The sequence below is a fragment of the Anthonomus grandis genome, chromosome 9, assembly GCF_022605725.1.
Source record: "Anthonomus grandis grandis chromosome 9, icAntGran1.3, whole genome shotgun sequence".
In the NCBI taxonomy this organism is placed as follows: Eukaryota; Metazoa; Arthropoda; class Insecta; order Coleoptera; family Curculionidae; genus Anthonomus; species Anthonomus grandis.
The window spans coordinates 11,588,307-11,614,102 of record NC_065554.1 but is presented as its reverse complement, the minus strand read 5'-3'; the positions used below and the strand labels follow the sequence as shown (position 1 = coordinate 11,614,102).

Genomic DNA, 25,796 nt, shown 5'->3' with positions numbered 1-25,796 from the left:
GATGATGCTCTAGTCGAGCGAAACATGTAACCTTCATAATTTTATTAAATGTATTTTTGATGCTGTAGATTTCGTGTTTTTTACCTTTTATAAAAGAAACAAAAGTTATGTTAAAATACTAAAACGCAATATAAGGAATCCGTCGCCGCTGAGATGTAAGTTCAAATCAGAATATTGGCATTGGATTTTATTGAATTTGTTATAGGTTGCTCCATCGCAATAATTGCTATAATATCGCAATAATTGCTCTAAAAATTACTCGTGTAAGCGCACCTTTAGACCATAATCAATACAAACAAACAAATTCAAAGATCAATTTTTTTGACATTTGTTCATGTAGATACCCCTATTTTTTCAAAATGTAAACAAAATAAAAATGACATAAAAGCTGCCCTAGAAATCCAAATATTTAATTTTCTTGAGATAAAAATGCCTCGAAAAGGTTCTTCAATGAAGAAAATGTGCTGCGTTTGCCTCGGAATCACATTAAAGCTTAGCAGACTTTCCGTAAATCCTGAAAACCAAATTTCTTTCCAAGAAAAACTGAAGGCCTGCATTCCAGAAATTGTAATTAAAGTATTTTTTCCCCTTTCTTTTTACTGTTGTGTTTTATTTCACAGGAATGGCTAAGCTCTTTTTACATCTGTGAAGACTGTATAAAACTGCTAGATATTGCCTATGTATTTAGAGAAACCTGCTTTCATTCTGACTTGAGACGGAGAAAAATTAAAGATGAAGATGTGGATTTAAAAATACTCAAAACTGACTTCTTAGTAGAAGATGATGAAGACGCATTGCTTCAAGTCTACAGGCCAGAACTGGAGGTAGAGTTACCACCAGACTCGGGATTAGGTAATAATACCATCAGAAACATTCCTATTTGCAAATTTTCTTGTGTTTTGATAAAACAACCTTCTAATTGAATCACTTATTTGAGAAACCCGATAAATTTACCATTTACCATTTTTGGATCTTTGGATTATATTTTTTGCTTTATAAACAATACAAATCCTTGTACTTACTGGCGGGTTAACAGGCATTAAATATTATGTTTACTTTTAAACCTGATATGTCCAGGATTCATGGAGTTTTCTGAATCAGATGGCTTCTAGATGTATTTAGGTGTTATGATTGACCAGAATGTCAAATGGGATAAACATGTAGAAGTGACAAATGCAAAACTTTGTAAACTGATTTATCAGTTTTATTGAATCAGAAATTTTATGCCAATTAATATTCTGAGAATGCTGTTAATGACATTAGCCAAGTCTATAATTAGATATGGTTTATCACTATGGGGTGGTACATATATGACAACGTTACAAAGTTTATATGTCACACAAAAATATCTTCTTAGTAAGTAATTTATAAGAAAGAAGCTAGATACTCCACTGAACGTTTATTTAAATAATCACATGTTTTGACAATACAGCAATTGTATGTAAAATCAGTATTACTAATTGTGTAGAAGCTGCCTATTTTAAGACAACCTCCTCTCATTTTTAAACTCGCAGCAAGGCAGTAGAAACTGTTGGAGTTCGTTTCCGGACTTGATTGTTATTCATCTCGAACTGAGTTTAAAGGTGGAGGAACTGCCATCCTTGCAAAAACAAATACAGTTTTTTATCCTTTAATTGTTAAAACAGCTTGTGTTGAAAGACAGTGTGAATTTTGCGTTTGTCAGTGTCTTATTTTAAATAGGTGTTATTATTTTTGCTACTTATAATATATTGTTGCTACACACTATATACATGGCCAATAGGTATCTGGTAGTCTGTGGAGATTTTAACATTAACTTTTTAGTAAACAATCAGAACTCCTCTCTTACCAAACAATTATTAGCTAGCTATGGTTTAGCACCACACATAAAGGGTAAAACTAGGGTGGTAGGACAATTTGGCTCTCAAATGAATAATATTTTCAGCAATTTGGCTAAATGTCAGGTAACAAGTAATACATTATTCTCAGATATATCAGATCATTATGGTCAAAAACTCCATATAGAAATACCTAAAGAGAGTAAAAAGCCAGTATTTATAAAGAAACATTCATACACAGAAAACAACATTAAGAAGTTTAATGAACACATGAATCCTGGGAAGATGTATATAACTGCACTGAAGTTGATCTAAAATATGATTGCTTTTATAATATTTTCTATTACTATTTTAATGTTACATTTCCTTTAAGTAGCCACAGAATAAAGGATCCTGATAAAAAATGGGTAAACTCTGAAATTAAAAATTATTCTAGTCATATTAAAGATCTGTATGTATGGTACAAGGAAACAAATAGTGAGGCAGTTTATAATCAATATAAAAAAGAAAAAAAGAATATAAAAAAATTATTTCTAACTCTAAAACTTCTTTAAATAAAAACAAGTTTATCTGTTCAAATAATAAAACTAAAACTGCTCGGACTATTTTCAATCAGTGCTCAAATAAGTCAAAGTCTCATCTAAACCTGTCACTCTAAATTCTAGCAATAATGAAATTATTGAAAATTTGGATGAGATAGCCAACATATTTTTGAAGAAATTTAATGCTTCATCTCTTACTCCTTTAATTTCTGGTCAATTGCCTAAAGGAAGTCACATCCTCACGATTTTCCTCTTTCCCACAGATTCAAAGGAAGTTCAGCATATTCTATCGGCCTTGCCAAATAAATACTCTGCTGGTCTTGATGAAATACCAACTAAAAAAGGCGAAAGTTCTTCCAATTTTTAAAAATAAGGGTGATAAGGAGGATGTAGAAAACTATCGACCAATATCTCTCCTTTCTTTAATATCAAAAATCTTTGAGCGAGTCATTTATATCCATATTATGAACTTTTTAAAAAGGCAAACTATTGTTTCAGATAGCCAGTCTGGTTTTAGGCTCAATCATTCAACTCAGTTGGCAGTTTTCAAGCTTATATCCTTTGTGATTGAAAATGTTGACAAAAAAGAAAAAGTTGCCAGACTCTTTTTCGATTTATCGAAAGCATTCGACACAATCAACCATGGTCTACTGCTGTCAATCCTTGAAAATTGTGGACTGAGGGGAAACTGTGCCAGACTTATAGCCTCTTATTTAGATCAGAGGGAACAAACAGTTTGCCTTGGCTTTGGTAATGGTACATTTGTTTACTCAGCGTCATCCTTGGTGGTACAGGGAATGCCTCAGGGTTCAATTCTAGGCCCAGTACTATTCATATTATATGTAAACGGTCTCAGTGAGTGTTTTCCAGGGTGTTTTATCAACCAATATGCTGATGACACTTCCATAATCTTGTCAGAACATCTGATTGAAGAACTATCTGTCAGAGCTTCTCAGGTGGTAGAGAGGATGCAGGAGTGGTGTGACAATCATGCTCTGAAGCTAAATGCTGATAAAACCGGGCTACTGACATTTTCCAAAACTTTACCTCAAAATTCCCTACTTGTAAAGTTTGAAAAAAAGTCTCTTCGAGAGGTAGCTTCCTTAAAATTCCTTGGTATACAAATTGACTCCTGTTTCGCATGGGTCCCACACATAGACACTCTTGGTAAAAAACTAAATAGTTTCTGCGCGTTAATAAGGTGTCTACGAGAAGAGCTTTCCCTAAATTATCTGAAGCAACTTTACTATGCATTGGTCCAATCTCTAATCACTTATAGTGTGATGTTTTGGGGATCTTCAACTGACGCCGTGTCAGTCTTTATAGCACAAAAATGCATCATAAGATGCATGCTCAGACTCACACCACAAACGTCTTGTAGGACTTATTTTACTAAGCTTGGTCTACTCACTGTTCCAGCTCTGTACATTCTTATGTTAGCTATTTTTGCAAAGAAACACCTGCATCTTTTTCAAACTAATGAAGCTCATTATGTTGAGGGTATGTCTATTGTGACAAGGGGGAGAGCTGAACTGAGTGTCCCAACTCATCACTCTGCCTTTTTTCAAAGATCTCCTGCCTTTGCTGCTATTAAAACATATAATAGATTACCTCTCGCCCTAAGGCAAGAGAAAAATATCATGAAGTTTAGGAAAGACACTGCAAGGTATCTGTTGGCCAAATGTATCTATAGTTTCGATTTACAATTTTAAATGTGTATTATGATTAATATTAAGGGTTTGTTTACTAATTTATTTATCTTCATAATGTATCATACTTGAGATATAAGTGGTAAGGTAATGCACCCAATATTATGTCCAACATTATCTTTTTGTTCTTACTATTTTTATTAGCAGCATGTACTGTGTAGATGTTATCAAATCTTAATTTTGTTTGTTTTGTGACGTTGCTATTGTCTATTTTAATTAGATCTTGAAAGCAATAAAGAAATTATTATTATTAAAATGAGAACACAACACCATCTTATGTATTTTGGCCCTAAATTATACAATCTAGTTCCTCTAAACATAGTAATCACAATAGTAACCTCTTTGGAAAAAAAATCTCAATGTATCTGCGACAGAACTTTGAGGTCTTTGCTAGCCTCTTAAGCAGATAACAATTATTATGTACAGACACATTATGTTGAATGTATTATGTCTATATTTTTTTCTTTTTTATTCTATTTACTTTTTTTGTTCGCTGCTGCCGAAGCTGTCTGAACACCAACGAAACCTCTTTCAAAAAATCATTCTGTAGAAATTCCAAAAATCTCTCGCTGTTTAAGTGCCAAATAACAAGCCCAATTAACGGATCATTTAATAAACCTGCCCAAACATTAATACGAAATGTGTAATAGAATTGACCAAGCCACAAGTGCTCATTGTGGTGATCTTTTATATCGGCTCTGGCGTAAGTGGGGGTAATAAGTTGTTTATTTGTTAGAATGGCTCTTTGCATACAAACTACAAAAGAATATATGTTTTCGAGCCTGGAGAAGGGCCTAGTTTTTAAGTTAAAGCATAATAACAGAAAAAATGCACAAAATTTTAGCACATTTTTCATCAAAATCAAATTTTTTCGGTTATTATTTTGGGTAATTTCTTAGTAAAATTACATTTTTAGAAGCTGGTTAATTTAATCACCCTTAAAATAACACCACTTTTATGTATATATATACATTTTATGTATATATATACATAAAAGTGATAAAAAATTGCGTTTCAGTGAACTCGTAAAGATTAGAGAAATAAAATTTTTTATATGGCTTCCATTCAGAGGGGTGAATAGTGCGAACCCCATTTATATGGATTAAATTGGACGTACAACACGTGGGTAAAGTATCGGAAATCGAATCCCTAACACACTGTAAAGCTGTCATTGACCAGGAGAACAAATTCATTAGTAAAAAGTAAAAATAAAATGGGCCCAAGAACTTTTCCCTGTGGAACCTCAATGATAACAATTGTCCAATCAGATATGGTAACCTGACCACTAACCTTCAGTCTAACAGCCTAGGCCATTTGTGAGCTGGGCCTCTTCTACCATAATGAAAAACCTTCTTTAGTAGTAAAGCATGATTAATGGTATCAGATGATTTAGTAAGATCAAAAAGGATATCAACAGACAACCAACTTCAATTCAAAATATTTGTATAAAGAGATATTATAGCATCTGATGTAAAGAGTCCAGCTGTAAATCCTAAAACTGATGCCATGACAGTACACTAAAAGAATCTGAAAACGCATCTTTTAAAGGATTTTTCGAAGATATTTGAGAATGCAGACAGGCGAGCAATGGCCTTATAGTTACTCACTTCTGCTGTCTCTTTTTAAGAACAACTTCTGTTTTTAGCTCCTTAGAAAAATATCCAAACTAAAATGATGAAAGAAGATAGGTAAGTGGAGAGATAATATGACCCATTTATATGTTTTTTTGTCGATAAAATTGGGTACAACACGTGGGTAAAGTATTGGAAATCGCACCCCTAACACACTGTATAACACTTTCTGTGGATGATACATCATCAGTTGTCTCGGGTACTGAATTTGTTCTCTCCATTCCAAACTTACCAAGTGTACAGCTGATATTGCAGGCTGGTGCCAGAAAAATTGTGTGAATATGTAGACCTATTTTAATTTTTTTTACTGCAATTTGAGCTATTCAGGACAGGAGCTTACTCCTTAGAGAAGGGTCATCAAACACTCCCATCCAACAAGACTGCCAAGTTCTTGGGAATTGTAATTGATAGACATCTATTATGAGATCCTCAGGTGGAATCTGTGTCCAATAGTCACACATCAGTTATGCCATTTTACAGCTTCGTGACTATGTGCCTGGATATACACTTAAAAGCTTTGATTATGCCTGAGTGCATTCCACTCTATCCTATGCCTTGTTAGCTTGTGGTAATTCCTCCAGTATTTAGAGAGGGCTAATAAGTAAAAAGCGCGTTATATGTACGATGTTTAGACTTCGCTTCAGAGAAACTTGCCGTGGTACTTTTTGCAGTGCGCATGTCAAGTACATAAAAATCTTTCTAACCACATGAGATCTGGAAATCTTAATTTTTGTAAATCTGAAAATGTGGGAATTATACATCCCTTTTACCCAAATGGCACAGGATGGTCTTGAATTTACCTCTCTCAAAAATTTTAATCAGCCATGTAGAATCAAGAGTGCTAAAACTTTTCCAATTTTTAAGAAAACTCCATCCATTAAGACCATGTTCGTTTTACTCGTTGACAGAGTTCTTTACGTGTAGATTTATTTTAAGGAAAAAGTCTATTCTGAAGTGAAGTCAATGTAACATAGAAAAGTTTAGTATGAGAACTTTTTTCTACACAAAAAACATGCCAATCCCAATGTCAGGAGTGATGCATTTTGGCAAGTGCTCAGATCAGTTTAGAAAGTTACAATTAGTGACTTTCTAGTCTGATGATGGCAAGAACACTTGCCGAAATGCATCACTCCTGACATTGGAACTGGCATCTTATTTGTGGAGAAAAGACCTCTCCTACTAAACTTTTATATGTATATTTATTGACTTGATTTAGTTTAATTTTTTGTTTTATTATTTTTGTAATTTTAGACTATTTTTGCCTTGTAGTTTTTTATTGACAATTCATATACATACTTATGATGTCAATGGAATTAAACGATTTGATTTGAGTTGAAGTAAAAAACATGCATTGGTTAATTCGTAACTTTTTACATACTTCTACTTCTTTACTCAGAACACAAATCAGCAATTAAAGAAGAAGCGACAGATGATGACACTTGTGAGAATCTTTCAGATACAGGGGATGAAAGTGATGATTCCTGCAAGCCTTTGCAAAAGGTTAAAAAAAAATCTGAATATGAACCACAAAAAAAGAGGAAAAGGAAAAAGTTAGAGTTTATTTGTGAAGTCTGTAACAAAGTCTACAATTCCAGTATTAAATTAGTTAGTCACTGTATTAGCGATCATAAGATGAAAAAGCTTGATGTTAGACCATTTGGCTGTGATAGGTAATGTATTTTTTCATTGATTCAATGTATGAAATTAACTAAAAACATTTTAAAGAAATAACAATTTACAAAAATATATATTTTATTTTTTTTAGATGTCCTAGTAGGTTCTGCAATTCTTCGAATTTATTACAACATGTAAAATATCATGATGCGGTTAGAAGTAATATGTGTACATTTTGTGGTAAGGGATTTATTACCAAGACTGATCTAACTACCCATGAAAAAGTGCATTTAAATAAAAGGGAATATAGATGTGACGAATGTGGAAAATGCTTTAATACACACAAAGATGTAAGGTAATATACACATCTAAGATTTTTTGCCTAACGTAAATTTTTAACCATATTTTGTTTACTATAATAGATATAGGTGTAAATACAAAACTTTCTGAAAACTTCTATTCCACTAGTTTTTTGCTCGAATTTATTGGGCAAAAAACATTGGGCAAGGGTCGATAATTATCCAAAATTTCTTTCAATACCCATTTTTGGGTAGATTTGGTTAGGCTCTTGGTGAGTTTCTCAAGAGAAAAAAGAGTGAGCTAGCTCTATGCTAGCTACATAGCTCCAAGGAAATGAAATGGAAAATTTCAATTTTCAAAAATTCAAATTTCATGCTTGTTAACTGTTCTGCGAAGAGGATAATGAAATGCACACACTCCATTCACTAAACTATTTGAAAAAAAGTTGTTACATCCTACACGGTTTAAACGTAAATATGTTCATCCTCAGTGGCTCATAAAGGAAGTTACATAGTAGAGAAGAAAATTATGGGTTATTATATACTTAAATAAATTTACAATTACTAAAAATTTTATATACTGAAGAGTTAGTGATAATTTTGAATAAAATCTGTTTTTTAAACTGTAAGATCATTCAAGTTTAGCTCTTAATTAAGCAACAGCATTTATAAACTTTTTTAGTAAATGTAAATTTATTCTAGTATATTATTATGACATTTTCAAAACTTTTCTTTCCTTCTATGTAACTTCCTTTTACAGCGCATAACAGAGCATCTTTGTGTTTAAAACATGTAGGGCGTTACTTATATTAGTGACTGTGTGCATTTAATTTTCTTAACAAATGTCCTTTTTAGAAATATCCAAAATTTTAAGTTCTTTATGTGATAACGTGAAAAATACTATATTCATAATTCCTGATTTATTTGATGTAATTTTTCTGTTCCAAATTGAAAAATAAGGGTTTTAACCAATTGTCGGAAATAGACGGACAGGTCGACATGTGTGGGTCATTATGTTTTGATAAAGAACAAGTATATTTTCCATTGGTAATGAGTGATATTACTTGAGATTTCCCAATTAAGTTTGAAATAAGAAATCATTGACTGGTCATAATCACTATATCTAATAAGCTCTTGTTTTAAATGATTTTTTTAAAACTTTAATATGGCTAAAACGCTTTAGTTAACGAGGCAAAACGATTCTTGGATCTACGTTAATGCGGAGCTATCGTGAAAAATTACAACGTTTATGTTTAGAACCAAGCGAGTCTTTTGGTTTTAAGGATAATTTTATCGTTGTTCGGATTGACTATTTTTCTGTTTAACTTTTCCAGAGCGCTTCTTGAGTCCGTCAATATCAAGGCTTCAAGGATTTTTTCTTTCACTGCATAGGTTACTTCTGCATGGGTTGCCACCACTTCTGCGGTGCAGATATCCATTTCATTAGGTAGGCTTTGGGCGTAATTGTGTTTTTTTTAAAGCACTACACATCATATCCTGTTTTCTGTCCTTTTCTTAATCCATCTGTAAATATTTGGTTATGTCTATATAGATTTAGATGATTTATTTTGTCTTTAAATGTTTTGTTGAGCTTGCTTCATGTTTGTGAGGTTCAGATTGACTGTTGGGAAATTTTGTAGTTGAATTTATCTCTCAAAGCAGGTAAAGTGTCTTTCACCTTCATCTTGTGGTGGTATGGGTTGTATTAGTTCAGTGCTTGTACTAGGTGTGGAACCTCGAATCGTTTCCAGTAATTTGGACTTTTTTAATTTTTCTAAGAATTGGAATTAGTGGGTGGTTTTTGTTAAACAGTGCAAGTCTCTTAACTTAGAATAAATTCACTAAAGGAGTGTCTTTTTTCGAAGGTATGGTCGAACACGTCGATTAGTATTTTAAATTGCCTTTATTTTAATGTAAAAAAATATACAGATTATTTTTTTAAACGGCAAACCCTATTTTTGAATGACTACTAGAAAAGGGATTAACAAGTTACACATGTTTGCCAAATTAAAACTTTTGACTCTTTGTCTTTTAAAAGATATTGATCAAGCATTATCTAATGTGAAAAAAGAGTGCGAAATTGGGTGCTTGAGCAATTTAGGAGCCAACGATTTTCCGAAAAATTTTTTTAATCATTATATTTAATTTATTTAATACAGGAATAAAGATATTTTAGATCAATATAAAAGTGATTAGCCTGCAATAATACCATAGTATATTTTCAATATTTGTGTCTATAAGTAAATAGGAGCATAGGAAAGTCGTCATCCATAAACAACATAAAATTTCGTTTTTTTTTTTGGTAAAACATGGCTTATTTAAACATTTTTTTGGACAAACAATTTAAAATAAGCTTCTTAAACATACCAAAAGAAATCTAAAAATCGTTGGGTCATTAATTGCTAATGACCTAAAAACAAGTAAGGAGAGTAATCTTGCAGTCTATTCATCTTTGTGTGATGAAACTGTTAGTCGTTTCACAGTTTGTTGTTCGCCGTTTTGTAAACTTCCTTACTGAAAGATTGAAAGTCTAATGATGATTGGCTACTGGAGATAGGACAAGAACACAAATTGAAGTTATCCATTTATTCAGAGAGAAGTACCCTGATTTACCAATCATAGATCGAAAAACAGTTCCGGGAAAATGGGCAATTAAGACACAAAATCATCGTCGGAGTGCGCTCAGTGAAGAGGTTAAAATTAATGTTCTTGTGTCTCTCAAAGAAAATCCTGATGTCTCCACTAGGCAGATAACTAGGGAACTCTAAATTAGCCAGAAAAATTCCAATTTCTATAAAATAACAATCTTCCAAGAACTCACTAAAGATGGTGCGAATACAAGACTCCAGTTTTGCGAGCAAATGATGTAGACAGGAATGTTCTACATCTTTTGCTCGCAAAACTGTTCTGCTAGACAGGAATGTTCTACAATTATTAGAAAACGTCCGAAAGAAATCAACGTGGTGAGCTAAATCGTCAGAATTGTCGTTATTGGGCAGACAATAAACCACACTGGATGAGTGAAGGCATCCAGTGCATCGTTGGTGATCGAGTTATAGGACCGATTTTCGTCCAAGAAAATCTTAATGGAGCACGATATTTAGAATTTTTGCAGGAGGACCAAGTTCCGAATTTGGCTATTTTGTTCCTGTGCCCTATAGAAGCTGATGTCCCGAATAGAAACATCTGGTTTAAACAGGACCCTCATTTTTTCAAGAATTCTACGTGGGTACCTGGATGATGTATCCATGGAAATACATCAAGATACCCACGTAGATGGATTGGCACGAGAGGATTCTTTGAATGGTCATCCAGGTCTCCGGATTTAACATCTTTTTCTTATAAGGGGTTACTTAAAGAGCAAAGTTTTTAAGACCAAACCGGCAAATATTGAGGATTTGAAACAACAAATAAGACAGTAGTGTAGGCTAATTTCCGGCAGAGTAATGTTCAAAATGAGTGTTCCGTTTTGGATATTGTCAGTTAGCAAATAGACAACATTTTGAACACTTATTAAAGAATTAAACTATAGAATGGAATTCATTTTTCGAATTAGATAATGTCTGTAAAAATATCTTTTAAGAGTAAAAAAAATTGAAATTTGGCACGCATATGTCACTTATTAAACTCTTTAATATTATGTATTAAAAAAACGGGGTTGCTATTCAAAAAAATAATCGATGACGTTAGATATCACATTTGAGACACCCTGTAGAATTTTTGTTTACATTAAAATAAATGTGATTTAAAATACTAATTGACGTGTCTCAGCATATTTCCGAAAAAAAGTACATCTTTGATTTACTGAATTTATTCCATGTGCGAGTCTCTAACTCGCTCTGTATAGTATATTTTGGTTATGAATTTACGGCCAATCGTCCTTCAGCCAGTAGCGCTGGTTGACAGGTGGATCTCTCTTCACTCAGAAAAACCACTCAAAAATACAAAAATCGGTAAAGACTTTACAGTAAAGAAACTTGTCAGCTTTTATATGGAACTAAGATCAATAAAATCTTTACATTAGTTTTTAATATATTTCCATTTGTATAAGCCTCTGACAGTATCAAGATTTTATTTTAGCCCATCTAGAACTCACTCAAAAACTCTAATGAAAAAGTGGTATTATTTAACTATTAAGTCTATTCTTCATATCATTAATTTAATATATAAAAGTAAGAAAAAAAAATCCTAAATTAAAGGTCGCACAAATTGGTAGTTCACACGGACCAAACCACTTGGAAATACCGATGTGACATTTGCGAGAAACCTTTCCCCATTAAGTCAAATTATGACAGTCATATGAGAAGACACACAGGAGAAAGGAAATTCGAATGCCACTTGTGCCAAAGAAAATTTATCGACAAATGCGTTATGCAGAGACATATGCGGACGCACTCTAACGTTAGGGAGTACAAATGCAGTCATTGCGATAAAGAATACAAGGATCCTGGTGTTTTAAAGGTACTTCTTTGTTTCATTTGCATTACCAATAAACATGTTATGAATGTTTTAGGTACATATGGCGAAGTCACATGGAATAGGTGTAGGACAAGTAAAAATTCCCAATCATGAGAAAAAATACATATGTCATATCTGTCCTAAATCGTATTACGCCAAAAACAAACTTACTAGGCACCTTTATACCCATACAGGAGAGAAACCGTTTGATTGTCCAATCTGCGGGAAAAAATTCAATGATAAGTCGTATGTCAAACAGCACTTAAAAAAGGCGCATAATATGGACCAGATGCCACCGGAAAATAAAACTGATGTACATGGATTGGAAAAAGAGGAAATTCTTCAAATGAAAATTGTTAATATTTCTGTGCAAAACTTTTAGAAATGTGTAGAGTAACCTCAATAATTAGGTGAGTAAAAAATTAGGTTGGAAAACTCACAAATTTTACTTCAAAGTAGTAATTAATTCACTATCAAAATACACAAAAAGTATAGTAGGTATCACAAATTGCCAATGGCTTACATAAAACATGTTTTGCCTTATGAAGGATTTAAATGATTTTTTGTTTACATTTTTTTTTTAAATTCCACTGAGAGTTTACTAATTTTTTAAAAATTAGTTTAAAAAAAATCCAATTCTTACTCTTTTTAATTTTAATGAGTAACATACGACTGAAATTAGTTTTTATTGGCAATGTTCAAATTATCGCTTTTTAATCGGTTCAGTCGGCCTGAAAGCATTATGACGAAAGCGTCAAATACAATAAAATAATATAAAACTAACATCAGTTCCAGAAGAAACAGAAAACATTGCAACACGCAACAAAAACATTTATATATGTCGTAGCCAAATTATAAAACCCGTCGTTTTATAAAATGCCTAGTCGTTTTATATTTTACCCAGGCTGCCAGATTGTCAAATTTTCATTTAACGATTCATTATTTTGTATTTAAAAGTATTTAATAAAATATATTCATACCATGCATACTTGGCAGCAAAAAGCAGGCATAAAATTTTTTTCTTGTACCTATAATACAGTCAAAGGAATATTTTTATACGCCTTATTTTCTGCAAAAGAAATAAATGAATAAAAATGTATTTTGTGTGTTGTTTTAGTGTCATTCAGTTTGATTTTGTTAACTTTTAAGGGTTAATTTGGATAAGGGGTCGAATAAAATCCAAATGCTTTAAAACTTTTTTTTTCTTTATTGCCAACGTTTTATTATTGTTGTTATTTACACACCAGCAGACCAGCAGTTGTATATTCTCTAGAATGAATAATCCAAATGGAATCATTTAAAACATATAGCTATGTTTCACTTTACATAATCTAACGAAAAGCTTTGATTTTTTTGTTCGCCCTGAAGAAGGCCTAATATAGGCCGAAACGTTGGCCATAAAGAAAAAAAAGTTTTTAAGAGCTTGGATTTGAATTGGCTCCTTACCCAAATTAACCCTTAAACTCCTTCACTTTCATCACAGGTTGTGAGATAGTTTTTATTGACACAGTTTTCGTTTTGCCTCATTTTCTTTATTAAAAACATTTTTTGTTATACAGTTGATGATCGTTGACTCCGAAGTTCACCCATTTTCCAAAAAACTTGGAAACTCTTCAACTTGATTTATTTCATGCTGTATAATAGTATTACCATCCATAGAATTATCATTCCCTTTGATATTGTTCTGATCTATTACTCTTTCGAAAATACTTTGATGCACATTACTATTACCTCCTTCTCAGTATCCCGCAAGAAAATTGGTATGTCATCAATGTTAAAGGTCTCCGAATCTGGTTCTGTCTCATTTGGAATATTGTTTACAATAATATCGCTTTCCTAGAAGCTGTTTACTGAATTTTCCTTAATCACATCTTTCAAATCTTCTTCTGTTGAAATGCTTTGAATTGTTTCATGCCTTAAGCTAGTAGAATAAAACCCAACTTGAAATTTCACACCAAATAAAGCTTTAAAAAGTGCCGTCCTATCGCCATTATTGTCTGAAAGCCAAGTCCTCCTTTGACATCATTTCCTTAATATGACTAATCTCAAGGCCATTGTCACTTTGTAAAATTTTCGGTGCTCCAAATTCTAAAAAAATCTTGGGAAGGTCATAAGCTTCATCCGCCCTTTTTATGGGCCTATGATGCACAAACTTTGTTAGGTGGTCCTAATAGTTTAGCAGCCATTTGTTTTACTACCAATCTATTTCAAGTTTTTCCCTCGTTTTTTAGCGCATCGAGTATATGTATGTACAAACATTTCAATTATTGCGAGAAATTGCAAACTTTGTCCTTAAAGCAGATTTCATTTTGTCTCTATCCCCATGATCTGTGACAATGACAATCCATAAGATTTTCATAAAATTTTTAATATGATGCTATAAATGTTATGAGATTAGTCAACATTCTTCAGTCAACCTATTTCAATTATATTGTTTTCCAAAATAATTGGTTCTCCTACAAAAGTTTTGGCCGGGCAATCTTCCTTGAAATAATATTTCTAGTACCTCTTTAGGTTTCTCGGACGTCCATGGCTTCTTCTGAGAATTCTTTTTATTTGAAAATAGGAAGAAACAATCATTAATAAAAGGAAAAACTAATTTAATACCCCTCTCCCCTCCAAAAGAGGTAGGTGTTTTATTTCATTATTACATTACCAAATTTAAAAAAAAAATGTAAATCGTTTTCGAAAAATTCGCTTATTTCAATTTTAATGGACACTGTATACTGTATACTAGCTCAATATAGAACTAAACCCCTGCAATAAACTTTTAAAAATGAAAAGTGGTCCTGTACTTTTAATTCGTGGATATCTACGCGGTATATGAACCCTAGAATATTGAAAGGCTAGAATTAGTAAACAACTTTGTTTGAGTTCAACATGTGCACAGAGGCAAGGGGGGTGTTTTTTTACAAACATATTCATCGATTTTTTGTTGTAAACTTTACACACATTTTCAGAAGAAAAAATTTTCAGCTATATATCAACACATATAATAATGTTAATTTAACTTATTGATGTTAGATTTTGGATTAAAAATAAAAAGTAGAAATAGATATATGTTATTCTAAATGCAAAAATACCATCTCCAAAGCAAAAAAAAAAAGTTAACATTCTTATTCCTATAACCGCTTCCAAAAAGTTTTAAATGGCAACACCACAGGCAAAAGCTGATGTCTTGCGAAATGTAATCTTGACAAACGGCTTCGTGTTTACATTCGGCATTGTGAAGTTCTGTGTTTTTTTTTGTGTTTTTGGTTGATAAAGGAAAAAGCTTGAGTAATTTCAGTGTTTTTGTGAACTGTTACGATAGTAAAAAATTGTGTCTTTTGTGCCGGACCATGGGAAAAAGCCGATTTTTTCACAAGTCATAACATCATATCAAGGGACAACCGTCGTCATAAACGTAGAATAATAAAAACTTTATAGAGTATCATATTTTATGAAAAAAAGGTTCATATTTTATTAAAGAGGAATAATATTGTTTTGCCCCTGTTAAAATAGGTGACAAATTTTTATGATATTATAAAGTATGTTTTTTTTGCTATTTCTACATAAGCACAACAAACTGTTGTAATGTGATCATCAGTTGTAATGTGATCTGTGTAGGTCTAGGCCTGTTGATGCTCCGATAGGAGAGAAACAAGTGTAGCTTTTAAATTATATGGATTTGATGAGACCGTGACTTTGTGTTTTTACCTTTGTTTTGTTAGCTTTTCAATGTTCTAAGTGTGCAACATTTGCGCCCTACAAATATTGTATGGATCTTTTTGTGCTGTATTTAATATATTATTCCATTTGTTTATCTTTACATTAAAGGTGCTAGAATGAAATATATTACGACACTGACCATATAACTATTTTCAAATTTGCAATAATAAAAATAATTATTAAACAAATCATAATTTTCACTTAAAAATAAAAACACAATCAGAAAATAATAAATGGGCCAAATTTGAGAATCTTAAGACTAAAATGCATCACCCGCCACAATGTTGATAAATATCTTTTTAACGTTTGATAATCTGGCCGAATAGTCAGCGCCGTTTTATAAAACTACGGATTTTATAATCTGGCTACAATATATACAGTATCGGACAAATATTAAGCGACGCTATAATATTCCTAAAAAACTTTGTGACTACCTCATATAATTAGGAACAATTTTGTAGTATCAGTACATACCTTTGTTAATCGTATTTAAACATTCTTTGCCTCTTGTGATGAATAGCAAGAGATTAGTAAATTCTTGTATGTTTTTATGCATTTTTTCATGGACAAAAATAAAGCGACTTAATCGATATTGTTCATACCATTAGTAGATAAACATCGGTTTTGGTCGGTATCAAATCTATATATTTCGTTTAAATATGCCTCGTGGTAAAAGTTTTTCTATTGATCTTAAAGAAAGAATTATTGCATCGTATAAGATGGGAACACCACAATACGTAATAAAACAAGAACTAAGGGTTTCAAAATCTGTTGTGTCGAGGACCATTCAGAATTATCGAATTAGACGAAAAGCAGTTAACCGAAAACAGACGGGTAGACCGAGAAAAACTTCAAAGAAACTGGATAGAAAAATTAAAAGGATCTCCCAGGCAAATCCTTTTCTGTCAGCAAAGCAAATTCTGGATGAAGCTGGGGGCTCTAATGTTTCCTCTCAAACGATACAGCGCAGACTAGTTGAAGCAGGCTTAAAAGCATGCAAACCTGCCAAAAAACCGCTTCTTAATAAGAAGAATATTAAAGCACGTCTTCTGTTTGCAGAACAACATGCTCACTGGACACCAGAGCAATGGAAAAAAGTACTTTTTAGTGATGAGTCAAAGTTTAATTTGTATAAAAGTGATGGTGTTCAATATGTTCGTCGAATTGTAGGTAAAAGACTTGACCCAAAGTATGTCCAAGGTACTGTAAAACACGGAGGTGGCAACGTGTTAGTGTGGGGTTGTTTCTCTGGCTATAAAATGGGACCAATTTACCAAATTGAGGGCATTATGGATAGGATAAATATATCCTTGAAAATGTCATGCTACCTTATGCGGAATGGAATATGCCACTACGTTTTGTTTTCCAAAACGACAATGATCCAAAACATACAGCAAAATGTATAAAAGAATGGTTTAATGAAAATAAAATAGCCATTCTTAAATGGCCAGCCCAATCGCCCGATCTTAGCCCGATCGAAAACCTGTGGGAAATTGTGGATAGGCAACTTAGAAGTAAAACCTATAAAAACAAAGAGTACATTTTTGAAGAAATTAAAAATATTGATCAAGATATAATTGAGATTTTAATTCCTTCCATGCCTCAAAGGTGCCGCCAGGTAATCGCAAATAAAGGCTTGTGGACTAAATATTAAGGGCGCAATCTGATAATGTTTTCTTTTATTTTTATTGTAAGCGTCGCTTAATTTTTGTCGTATAGAAATATTCAACTTTTCTTTTTCTTTTTATGGTCTTGTTTATACGGAAGAATTTTGGTATGTTATGTAATAAAAAATATATGTTTATTAATGAGTGTATTTGTTTTATTGACTTTTAATTCTTCTTGCGTTTTTGCTTTTTTAATAAAAACAAAACTGTACCGTCGCTCTATTTTTGTCCGATACTGTAGAATAAACTTCTGCATTAAGGGCATCGACGTATTAGCTCAGTGAAATGAAAAATTTAATGTAAAATAATTAGGACACGCAATTTTTTGACTCAGCTTAATGAACCTCTATATTAATAAAATTTCCTCCAGAATTCATATTATAGTAAACAAACACCTAATAAATAAATTTAACATCTGAAAAAATGCTGTGTCAAATAACGTTCAAAAAATCAAATGTTCGGTGCTTATTGCTGAACCTAATGTTCCGTTCAGTATATTTGTATATTTTATTATCAGTATATTTTTTTTCAGCAATGTTTAACGCATCTCCCAACCAACAAATGTTGAGTCTCACAAGAAAATTCTTTATATGAATATTGTAGGTTTAGGTACTATTATTCATCTGCGTTAACTGTAACCGCGAAGAAAGGGGGAAGAAGGCCATAAATACTGTAAAAAACCCATTTCGAACTTGGTCTCGGGGCATTTTTAGTGGCGCACACTATCAATTAAAAAAATAATGGATATTTTACCTTTTTATTTTCTACTTATCTGTTTTTTTTTATTTTTATAACCAAGAATAAAAGCGATTGATTTTGTAAACCTATATTAATGGACTCAGGAAATCCCATCTTCTTAACACATTTAATTTTTTTCTTAACACGATTTGAAGTAAATTTTTAAATGCTTTTATTTTTATCATAAAATAAAAAAAATGAAACAAAACACAAGTAAAATTAAATACTAGAATCTAACTTAAAAGACGTTATACATAATAAATAATATATATGTATTTGCTAATGCAGAGTGATAGGGGGCGTTGTCCATAATAACAACAGTCATGTTTTTCCTGGGGTCGATAAAGGCTCTCTAGGGTCAAACTCACGTCGATGTTAGTCTTCTTTTCTAATTTTAGTTATATTAGATCGCCCTACTCCACAATACATAGATGCTTGTTCTGTTTTATTTTTTAAGGGTAGGTTAAAAGCATTATTGGCACTTTCCTCATCACCAATTCTTATTACATTTGCAATAACTTCACGTGTCTGACCTTTCAAAACTTTATTTTCTAAATTTTCCATATTACTGATTAAGAAACCACAATACCACACAAAAACTAATATAAAGACCAAGGAATAAAATTAACGCGATATAACAACATTATCAAAAAATTAAACAGACAAGACACTTTCAGAAAAAGATGGGCGGTTCTAAAATAGTAAGTGTGTACATTGGCAGGTTCTAATTTAAAAAAATCGATTAATAACACTCTCCCCAAATCATTTACCAATATGAATATTTATAATAAATAATTAGATTAAAACATGTTTGATATACCTAATGTTATCAGATTAGCCCTTTAAGATGGTAGATAGGTAGATATTAAAAAGACAACTCGAAAGGTACAAAAAGGATTAACGGTAGGTGCAGGTCATAAATTATTAATTATTTTATAAATATATTAGGTACTAAATTTCCCTTTCCTTGATGATCCAACTATAATAATAATAATAATAATAATAATAATAATAATACACTAATTGCCAGCGGGAGGAAACGCTTGAACCTGCGGACTTCGACGTCATGTGGTTCAAAATAATAGCCAGTGGTGCCACGAAATTTATCTGCTGTATCTACAGACCACCAAGCGACACCCAATATAGACGGCTCTTTTTGAACCTGGTTGATTGCATTAACCATCTGCAAATTGACTACCCAAGCGCAGAAATCATCGTCATGGGTGATTTTAACGTTCACAATATCAACTGGCTGCGCTTCTGCAACAAGAACGACGATGAAGGACGAGAAGCTGAGCTATTTGCCACCATATGCGGGCTTACACAGCTTGTGGAGGAACCTGCCAGAATCCCCGATCGAGACGGCGAGTTCGCGAGTCTCCTAGATCTGGTCTTGGCTTTAGACCCTGACTCGTACACAGTATCAGTACATGCCCCCCTAGGAACATCGGACCACAAATTGATAACAGTCTCTTGCCAGTTGGAGGTTAAAACGCAGGATCCTCCGATGCCGCGGAAGGTATGGCCCTATAAATCAGCAGAGTGGAACCATCTTCGGGAATTTTATCGCTCATTCCCTTGGAAAGAATACAAATCTGCTTTAGAACCAATAACATCTCAGAATGTGCAAACCAAATTACAGAGACGATCTTGGCAGGAATGGAAGCTTATATCCCTTTTTCTACTAAATGCGGATCAAACAACAAGCAATGGTTCAACCTGAATTGCAAAAAGGCAGTAAACACTAAAAACGCAGCATATCGCAAATGGCGTCAACATCCTTCCATCGAAAATCAAAGGAACTTTTTAGCCTCCAGAAATAGCTGCAAGCGAATTATTGATGAATGCAAAGAGAGTCACAACAGGATCAAAAACAAACTGCTAAACTGCCCAAATGGAACAAGACCGGAGTTCCACAAGGGACAGTGCTGGGACCAGTACTCTTCCTTGTGTATATTAATAGTATAGGAAGCTTATTGGACGACTGCGAAGTTATTTCGTACGCAGATGATACTGCATTATTGTTTTCTGATAATTCTTGGAAGAGAGTCTTTAAAAAAGCCGAAATTGGCCTTAGTAAAATGTATGAGTGGCTCAACAATAGTCTTTTAAGTTTAAACTTTAATAAAACTTATTATATGAGTTTTTCCGCAACGTCAGTAGATCAACCACCACCCACAGAGATTGTTATTCATAATAATGACTGCTTATCGCATAATGATGCATGTAATTGTATCAAAATAAAAAAAGTAGAAAAAATCAAATATCTGGGGGTTATACTGGATCAGTATCTTAAATGGGAGGAAGATATTGCATTCGTTAATAAAAAAATTAGGAATATTTTCTATAAATTGTATCAGGTACGTGAAATCCTAAATGTAAAAATGTTAAAAATTTTATATAACGCACTAATAGAATCCAATTTAAGGTACTGTATTATTATATGGGGTTGCGCGTATAACAATACTATAAAGAAGTTGTTAATCACTCAGAATTCTGCACTAAAAATAATATTTAAAAGACCATATAGATTTTCAACTGGTGAACTATATAATAATCTAAATTTACTAAGTGTCAGAAATATTTATATCCATTCCACTTTAAACTATATCCATACTACATTATCACCAATTAATAGTGATTCTATCAACTATCTCACAAGAGCAACAAAAGAGATAAATATGTTTATTCCATTTAAACGTACAAATGTGACCCAAAGATTTGTAACCTATTATGGACCAGTTCTTTTTAACACACTGCCTGCTGAATTGAAAAAATATTATAATTATCCAAAAATTTTCAAAGCCAAAACCAAACAATTTTTATTGAAAAATCAAACATTTTTTGAAACGTTGTTCTGAGCATAGCGGCCGGGCTGTTGCCGTTCTTAACCTCTTAATATCTGTGCCATTTTTGGAAGAGGAAATCTGCACACAAGGTACGTCATTAGATAGCCTTAGGCCGATTGCTCTTTGGATTTTTACATTAGGTATATAGGTATTTAACGTTATTTTTCTTCTCTCATGAAATAGGGTTGTTATCTATTTTTATTTGTACCTATTTTTCCTATGTAGCAATAACACTTTTGTATATAACTTTACGTAATATATTTGAATTTGAATTTGAATCTTTCTGGTCGGTATCGAAAGCCGTTAGTGAAGGATTTGCTAAGTCGGCCTTACCACCCCTAACAGCAGATGATGGTTCTATCGCGGTAACAGCAAGGGAAAAAGCCAACTTACTGGGTACTCTTCGCGTCCAATTCTACTCTGCACTCGCAAGGCAAAACACCGCCATATTTGCCAAGGATGAATTCATCGATAGGAGAAATTTCGTTTCCCCAACGAATTATAAATAAAATTCTTAAAAGCGTAGACACCAACAAAGCTTCTGGACCCGATGGAATTCCAGCCCTAATACTAAAACGTTGTGCAGACGAATTGACTCCTCCCTTATGTAGACTGTTCACGGCATTGTATAAGCAGGGCCAATTTCCAACAAGCTGGAAAACTGCTCGAGTGCAAGCTGTACCCAAAACGGGTAAGACGACGATGCCCTCCAATTACCGCCCGATTGCACTAGTTCCAGTAATATCGAAGATTATGGAGAAAGCACTCAACCAACAACTGTTAAGATATCTGGAATCATCTGGACTAATCAGCGATCATCAATACGGCTTCCGAAAGCTTAGATCCACCGGCGATCTTCTGTCCTACGCCACACACTTGTGGACGGAGGCCATGGAGAAGCACGGCGAGTCCCGCTCAGTCGCTCTTGACATTTCCAAGGCATTTGACAGAGTGTGGCATGAGGGAGTACTAACCAAGCTATCCTCAATCGGCATACAAAACTCATCATTGAATTGGATCAAAAGTTTTCTTGAACAACGAACAATCCAAGTAGCCGTCGATGGATACCTCTCCGACAAATTTAACATTAACGCTGGAGTCCCTCAAGGATGCATCCTATCCCCCACCCTTTTCTTGGTATATATTAACGATTTGCTAGGAACCACTGTCAATTCAATCTACAGCTTTGCGGACGATAGCACACTTATTTCCACATTTAAGTTCGCCAAACCAACGACAGCCGCAAGTTCTCAGAATCTTAGGCAGCAACAAGTACCTTCAACCAACAACAATATTAAAGCAATCTTGGAGTGGGGCGATAACAATCTGGTCAATTTTAACGCTAAAAAAACGCAGGCTGCAGTATTTACGATGAAGAGTAACCTTGGTGGCCCGGAGCTGATTATGGCAGGGAAAACATTGCCTATGAAATCATCTTTACATCTTCTAGGAGTCGAGGTCACCAACAGTGTGTCCTGGCATGACCACGTTGCCGAGGTCGCCAGGGCGGCTTCCAAAAAACTCGGAGTGCTTTTCAAAACGAAAGAACTGTATACACCAGAACAGCTGCTGACTCTTTAAGGCTCAAATACGCCCTTCCCTTGAGTATTGCTCGCATGTCTGGAGCTCTGCACCCAAGCATAGTTTAAACCTACTGGATTCTATACAGAAGAGAGCTATTCGTCTTATCGACAAACCAGAACTGACAAAGAGTCTGGATAGTCTGGAACACAGAAGAAAGGTGGCCGATCTCTGTTTATTCTACCGTTATTATCACGGTAAGTGCTCCTCTGAGCTGGCAGGCTGATTCCACCCAGGGCTGTTCCGGCAAGAAGGACGCGTCTAGCAGTTGCGGCTCATCAACATCGAGTCCACCTGCCTACCCCAAGGACGTCGCTGTATCGGGACTCATTCATCTGGAGAACATCTTCTTTGTGGAACGGGCTTCCACCTCACATATTTCCCGACGCATACAACCTACAGCGATTCAAGATAAATGCCCACAAATATCTTCGCGCAAGCACCACTCCAAGAGTGACATAGGACTTTCCTCTTGTGCTTGTGTTTACCATAAGAAAAAAAAAACTAATAAATTAATAATTAAACTAATATAATACCTGCATTTACAAATACCTTAATTTATGGGTAATTCCCAGTGGGACGCCAGTGGAACTAATTTTTTCCTTTTAACCTATTTAAAATGTTACGGCTCCCGCGATATACTCGTAAAAGTTCATTGTTAAACCTTAAAAAAATGCACTGTTGTCAGTCCTATTTTCTTCTTTTAAAATTCAAATAGAATAAAATAAAAAGTATGCATCACATAGCTAAAATTGGCAACTCGGTTAAATCCAACTATTGCATTCCTAACATTCTTTTGCCGGCTACAGACTCAATAGATGAATTTTTGAACTTTTATTGGAACGTAAGCAACAACTTCGCAAATTATTACAACGAAAAAGTTGAAAGACTACATGATTGCACACCTTGCGGCACAACAAATACGATTTGTAAATAAACAATATATGCAAAACAACAATTTGTTGATATAGACTTGTAGCTAGTTTGATTACCTACAATTTCCTATATTATAGGCTGTTGTGCAGGCAAAAATGACGGAGGCAATAAAAAAACCAAAGAAACAAATAAGTTAATAATTTAAATTGTCGCTCACAACATTTTAGTTTGGAAAATTCCGATTTAGGATGGAGATTCACTAAGCTGTGTCAGAAAATTGCTTGTTTGAATTATTTCTTATTATTATATAATTCTATATCTAGAGTTACTGGGCAATATACTTGTAACTCTGGACAATATATTTTATTCTTAATGAGCAACAAATTTAGCAACTGCAAAAAATTATATAGGATTAGATAATAGATATGCCGCCGTCGTTGCTTCTTAAGGAATTGTAGGTATTCCTGTACGCAAAGAACGTTTTCTTTTGCTTTGCACAAATTGATTGCACAGGTGAATTTGGTGAATGACCCTGATAATTGTGTCACTTTGTATGTCAATTAGATTTACTAGATAGCGAGAGTTCATTTTATTTGTTAAAATTGGCCTTACTATTAAATCTTTGTTGCATTTTCTATTTTTTAGCACACTGCTCTCCAAGTAATCTGCAAAAAAAAGTTCCGAGTTACGAAAACGCAACCTTCTACATCACTAATAGACTTTCTTGCACGGCTTGAAATGAACAGGAAATTTCGGACATTGGCAATATGCCTGATAAGTAACTGATCCGAATATAGATAACATATACACGGTGGCTGGAATTAAGTCACACTATTGGTTATATTCTTTATTCTTGAATAAGGATTGTTAAATTGCCTAAGTTTTTTCAGCTGATTAATATCTTAGTTTCAGACACTTTAATATGTATAAGTAAAAACTGAATTGTAAAGGTTTATGCCTCGAATTTCGATCTGAATATTTGCTTGGTGTTTTTTTAGAAAAAACAACATCTAAAACTTTAAGGCTGTTTGATATAGTTTTAATAATGATTAGATTGTTAAATATTTAATTTTTTTGTAATTTTAAGTTTGAGTAATATCCCAGTTTGACATCTAAAGGTGTTCTGTATTTCTTCAAAAGAGAAACAGAAATGTTCTTTTTATTTGGTAACCAATATCCTTGGCTTTAATAAACTTTTTCTTTGTTATTTATTTGTTTGTTTATTATGTGCAAGGTTTTGTGATACCTTTTTGAAAATCAAATAAAATGTAACCACTTTTTTACATTTTCTGTAAGCGTTAAAATAGCTTCAACATTTTTTAGAAATTACAAATTTCTTTTAAATTTCAGGAATCTCTTGACTGCTGAAAAATTTTATATTACTACTAAAGGCATGCCTTCATTTTAGAATTGACTTATTGTATTATATTTTACTTTATATAACGAATTAGGTTAAGTAAAAAATGTGTAAATATTTATGTAAGAATTAGTGTATAATTTGTATGCGGTATGTTCAGAATAAAATGATGTATGTTCGATATAGCCGATAAATTTAGAACAATTTGTGGTCCTAAGTCGTACTGCTTTGATGCGCGCAACTAAAATTTGGAGATTGACGAGATGAAATGTGTATGAACCTTCTATTCTTTTAAAATTGTGTTGAAAGCCTTTTATCCCGCTTCCTAAATATCATCCAAATTGGGTGAATTAACTGCTATGAAATGCCATATTGTGCCCAGGTTTTGAATAGATTGAGAAATAAGATTGCTTATACAAATATGAAAATTATTTCGTCTAACATAAGAGATGAATATTGCCGTTTATGTTTAGGTGTTCTTGCGTTATTTTCAAACTTAAAAACATGTTCTGAGGTAAGTTTTATTCTCGTTAAATGAAGGCGTTCTTGTCGGATTTCGGGTAAACCGTAGAAGAAATTGATTATTGATTGGCCATTCATGTTTGTCGTCGTCTTGTATGTCGTCGACATCCTCTCATAGAGGTACTCTATCTTTTTGACAACAGCTAGTAACGATGTTGTTTGGACAGTGTCTTTCTCAAATAGCCACTGACTTTTTCTTGGCCATCTAGATTTGGGCGAGCACGGCTATTAGGCCCACATTATTAGTGTCGGTGGTCAGTACAAATTTTCCTTCAGGTAAGGAATAGCTCAGGATAGGTGCGCTTGTCGCAGCCTCTATTAGGTGACCAAAAGCTTCCTGACAGTCTTGGGATCATTGGAGTTTCGGTTCTCCTTCTGCCTGGTCAATGGTTTTGCGATGTTGGCAAATCCCTTCACATAGCGTC

At 33.4% G+C, this 25,796-nt stretch overlaps 1 protein-coding gene across 1 annotated transcript; it reads left to right on the top strand.

The window, feature by feature from the left end:
• Nucleotides 1-353: 353 nt before the first annotated feature.
• Nucleotides 354-24,699, top strand: LOC126740437 (zinc finger imprinted 3-like). Its single transcript, XM_050446461.1, has 7 exons — nucleotides 354-567; nucleotides 621-852; nucleotides 7,096-7,369; nucleotides 7,465-7,668; nucleotides 11,812-12,073; nucleotides 12,126-12,480; nucleotides 24,138-24,699. Exons 1-6 carry the CDS (start codon nucleotides 430-432, stop codon nucleotides 12,450-12,452), a joined length of 1,437 nt encoding a protein of 478 aa, XP_050302418.1. The 5' UTR covers nucleotides 354-429; the 3' UTR covers nucleotides 12,453-12,480; nucleotides 24,138-24,699.
• Nucleotides 24,700-25,796: the final 1,097 nt, after the last annotated feature.

Coding starts and splice junctions, on each gene's coding strand:
- LOC126740437 (XM_050446461.1), top strand. CDS start 430: ATGCCTCGAAAAGGTTCTTCAATGAAGAAAATGTGCTGCGTTTGCCTC. Junction 853..7,095: donor ACCACCAGACTCGGGATTAG/GTAATAATACCA, acceptor TTCTTTACTCAG/AACACAAATCAGCAATTAAA. Junction 7,370..7,464: donor AGACCATTTGGCTGTGATAG/GTAATGTATTTT, acceptor TATTTTTTTTAG/ATGTCCTAGTAGGTTCTGCA.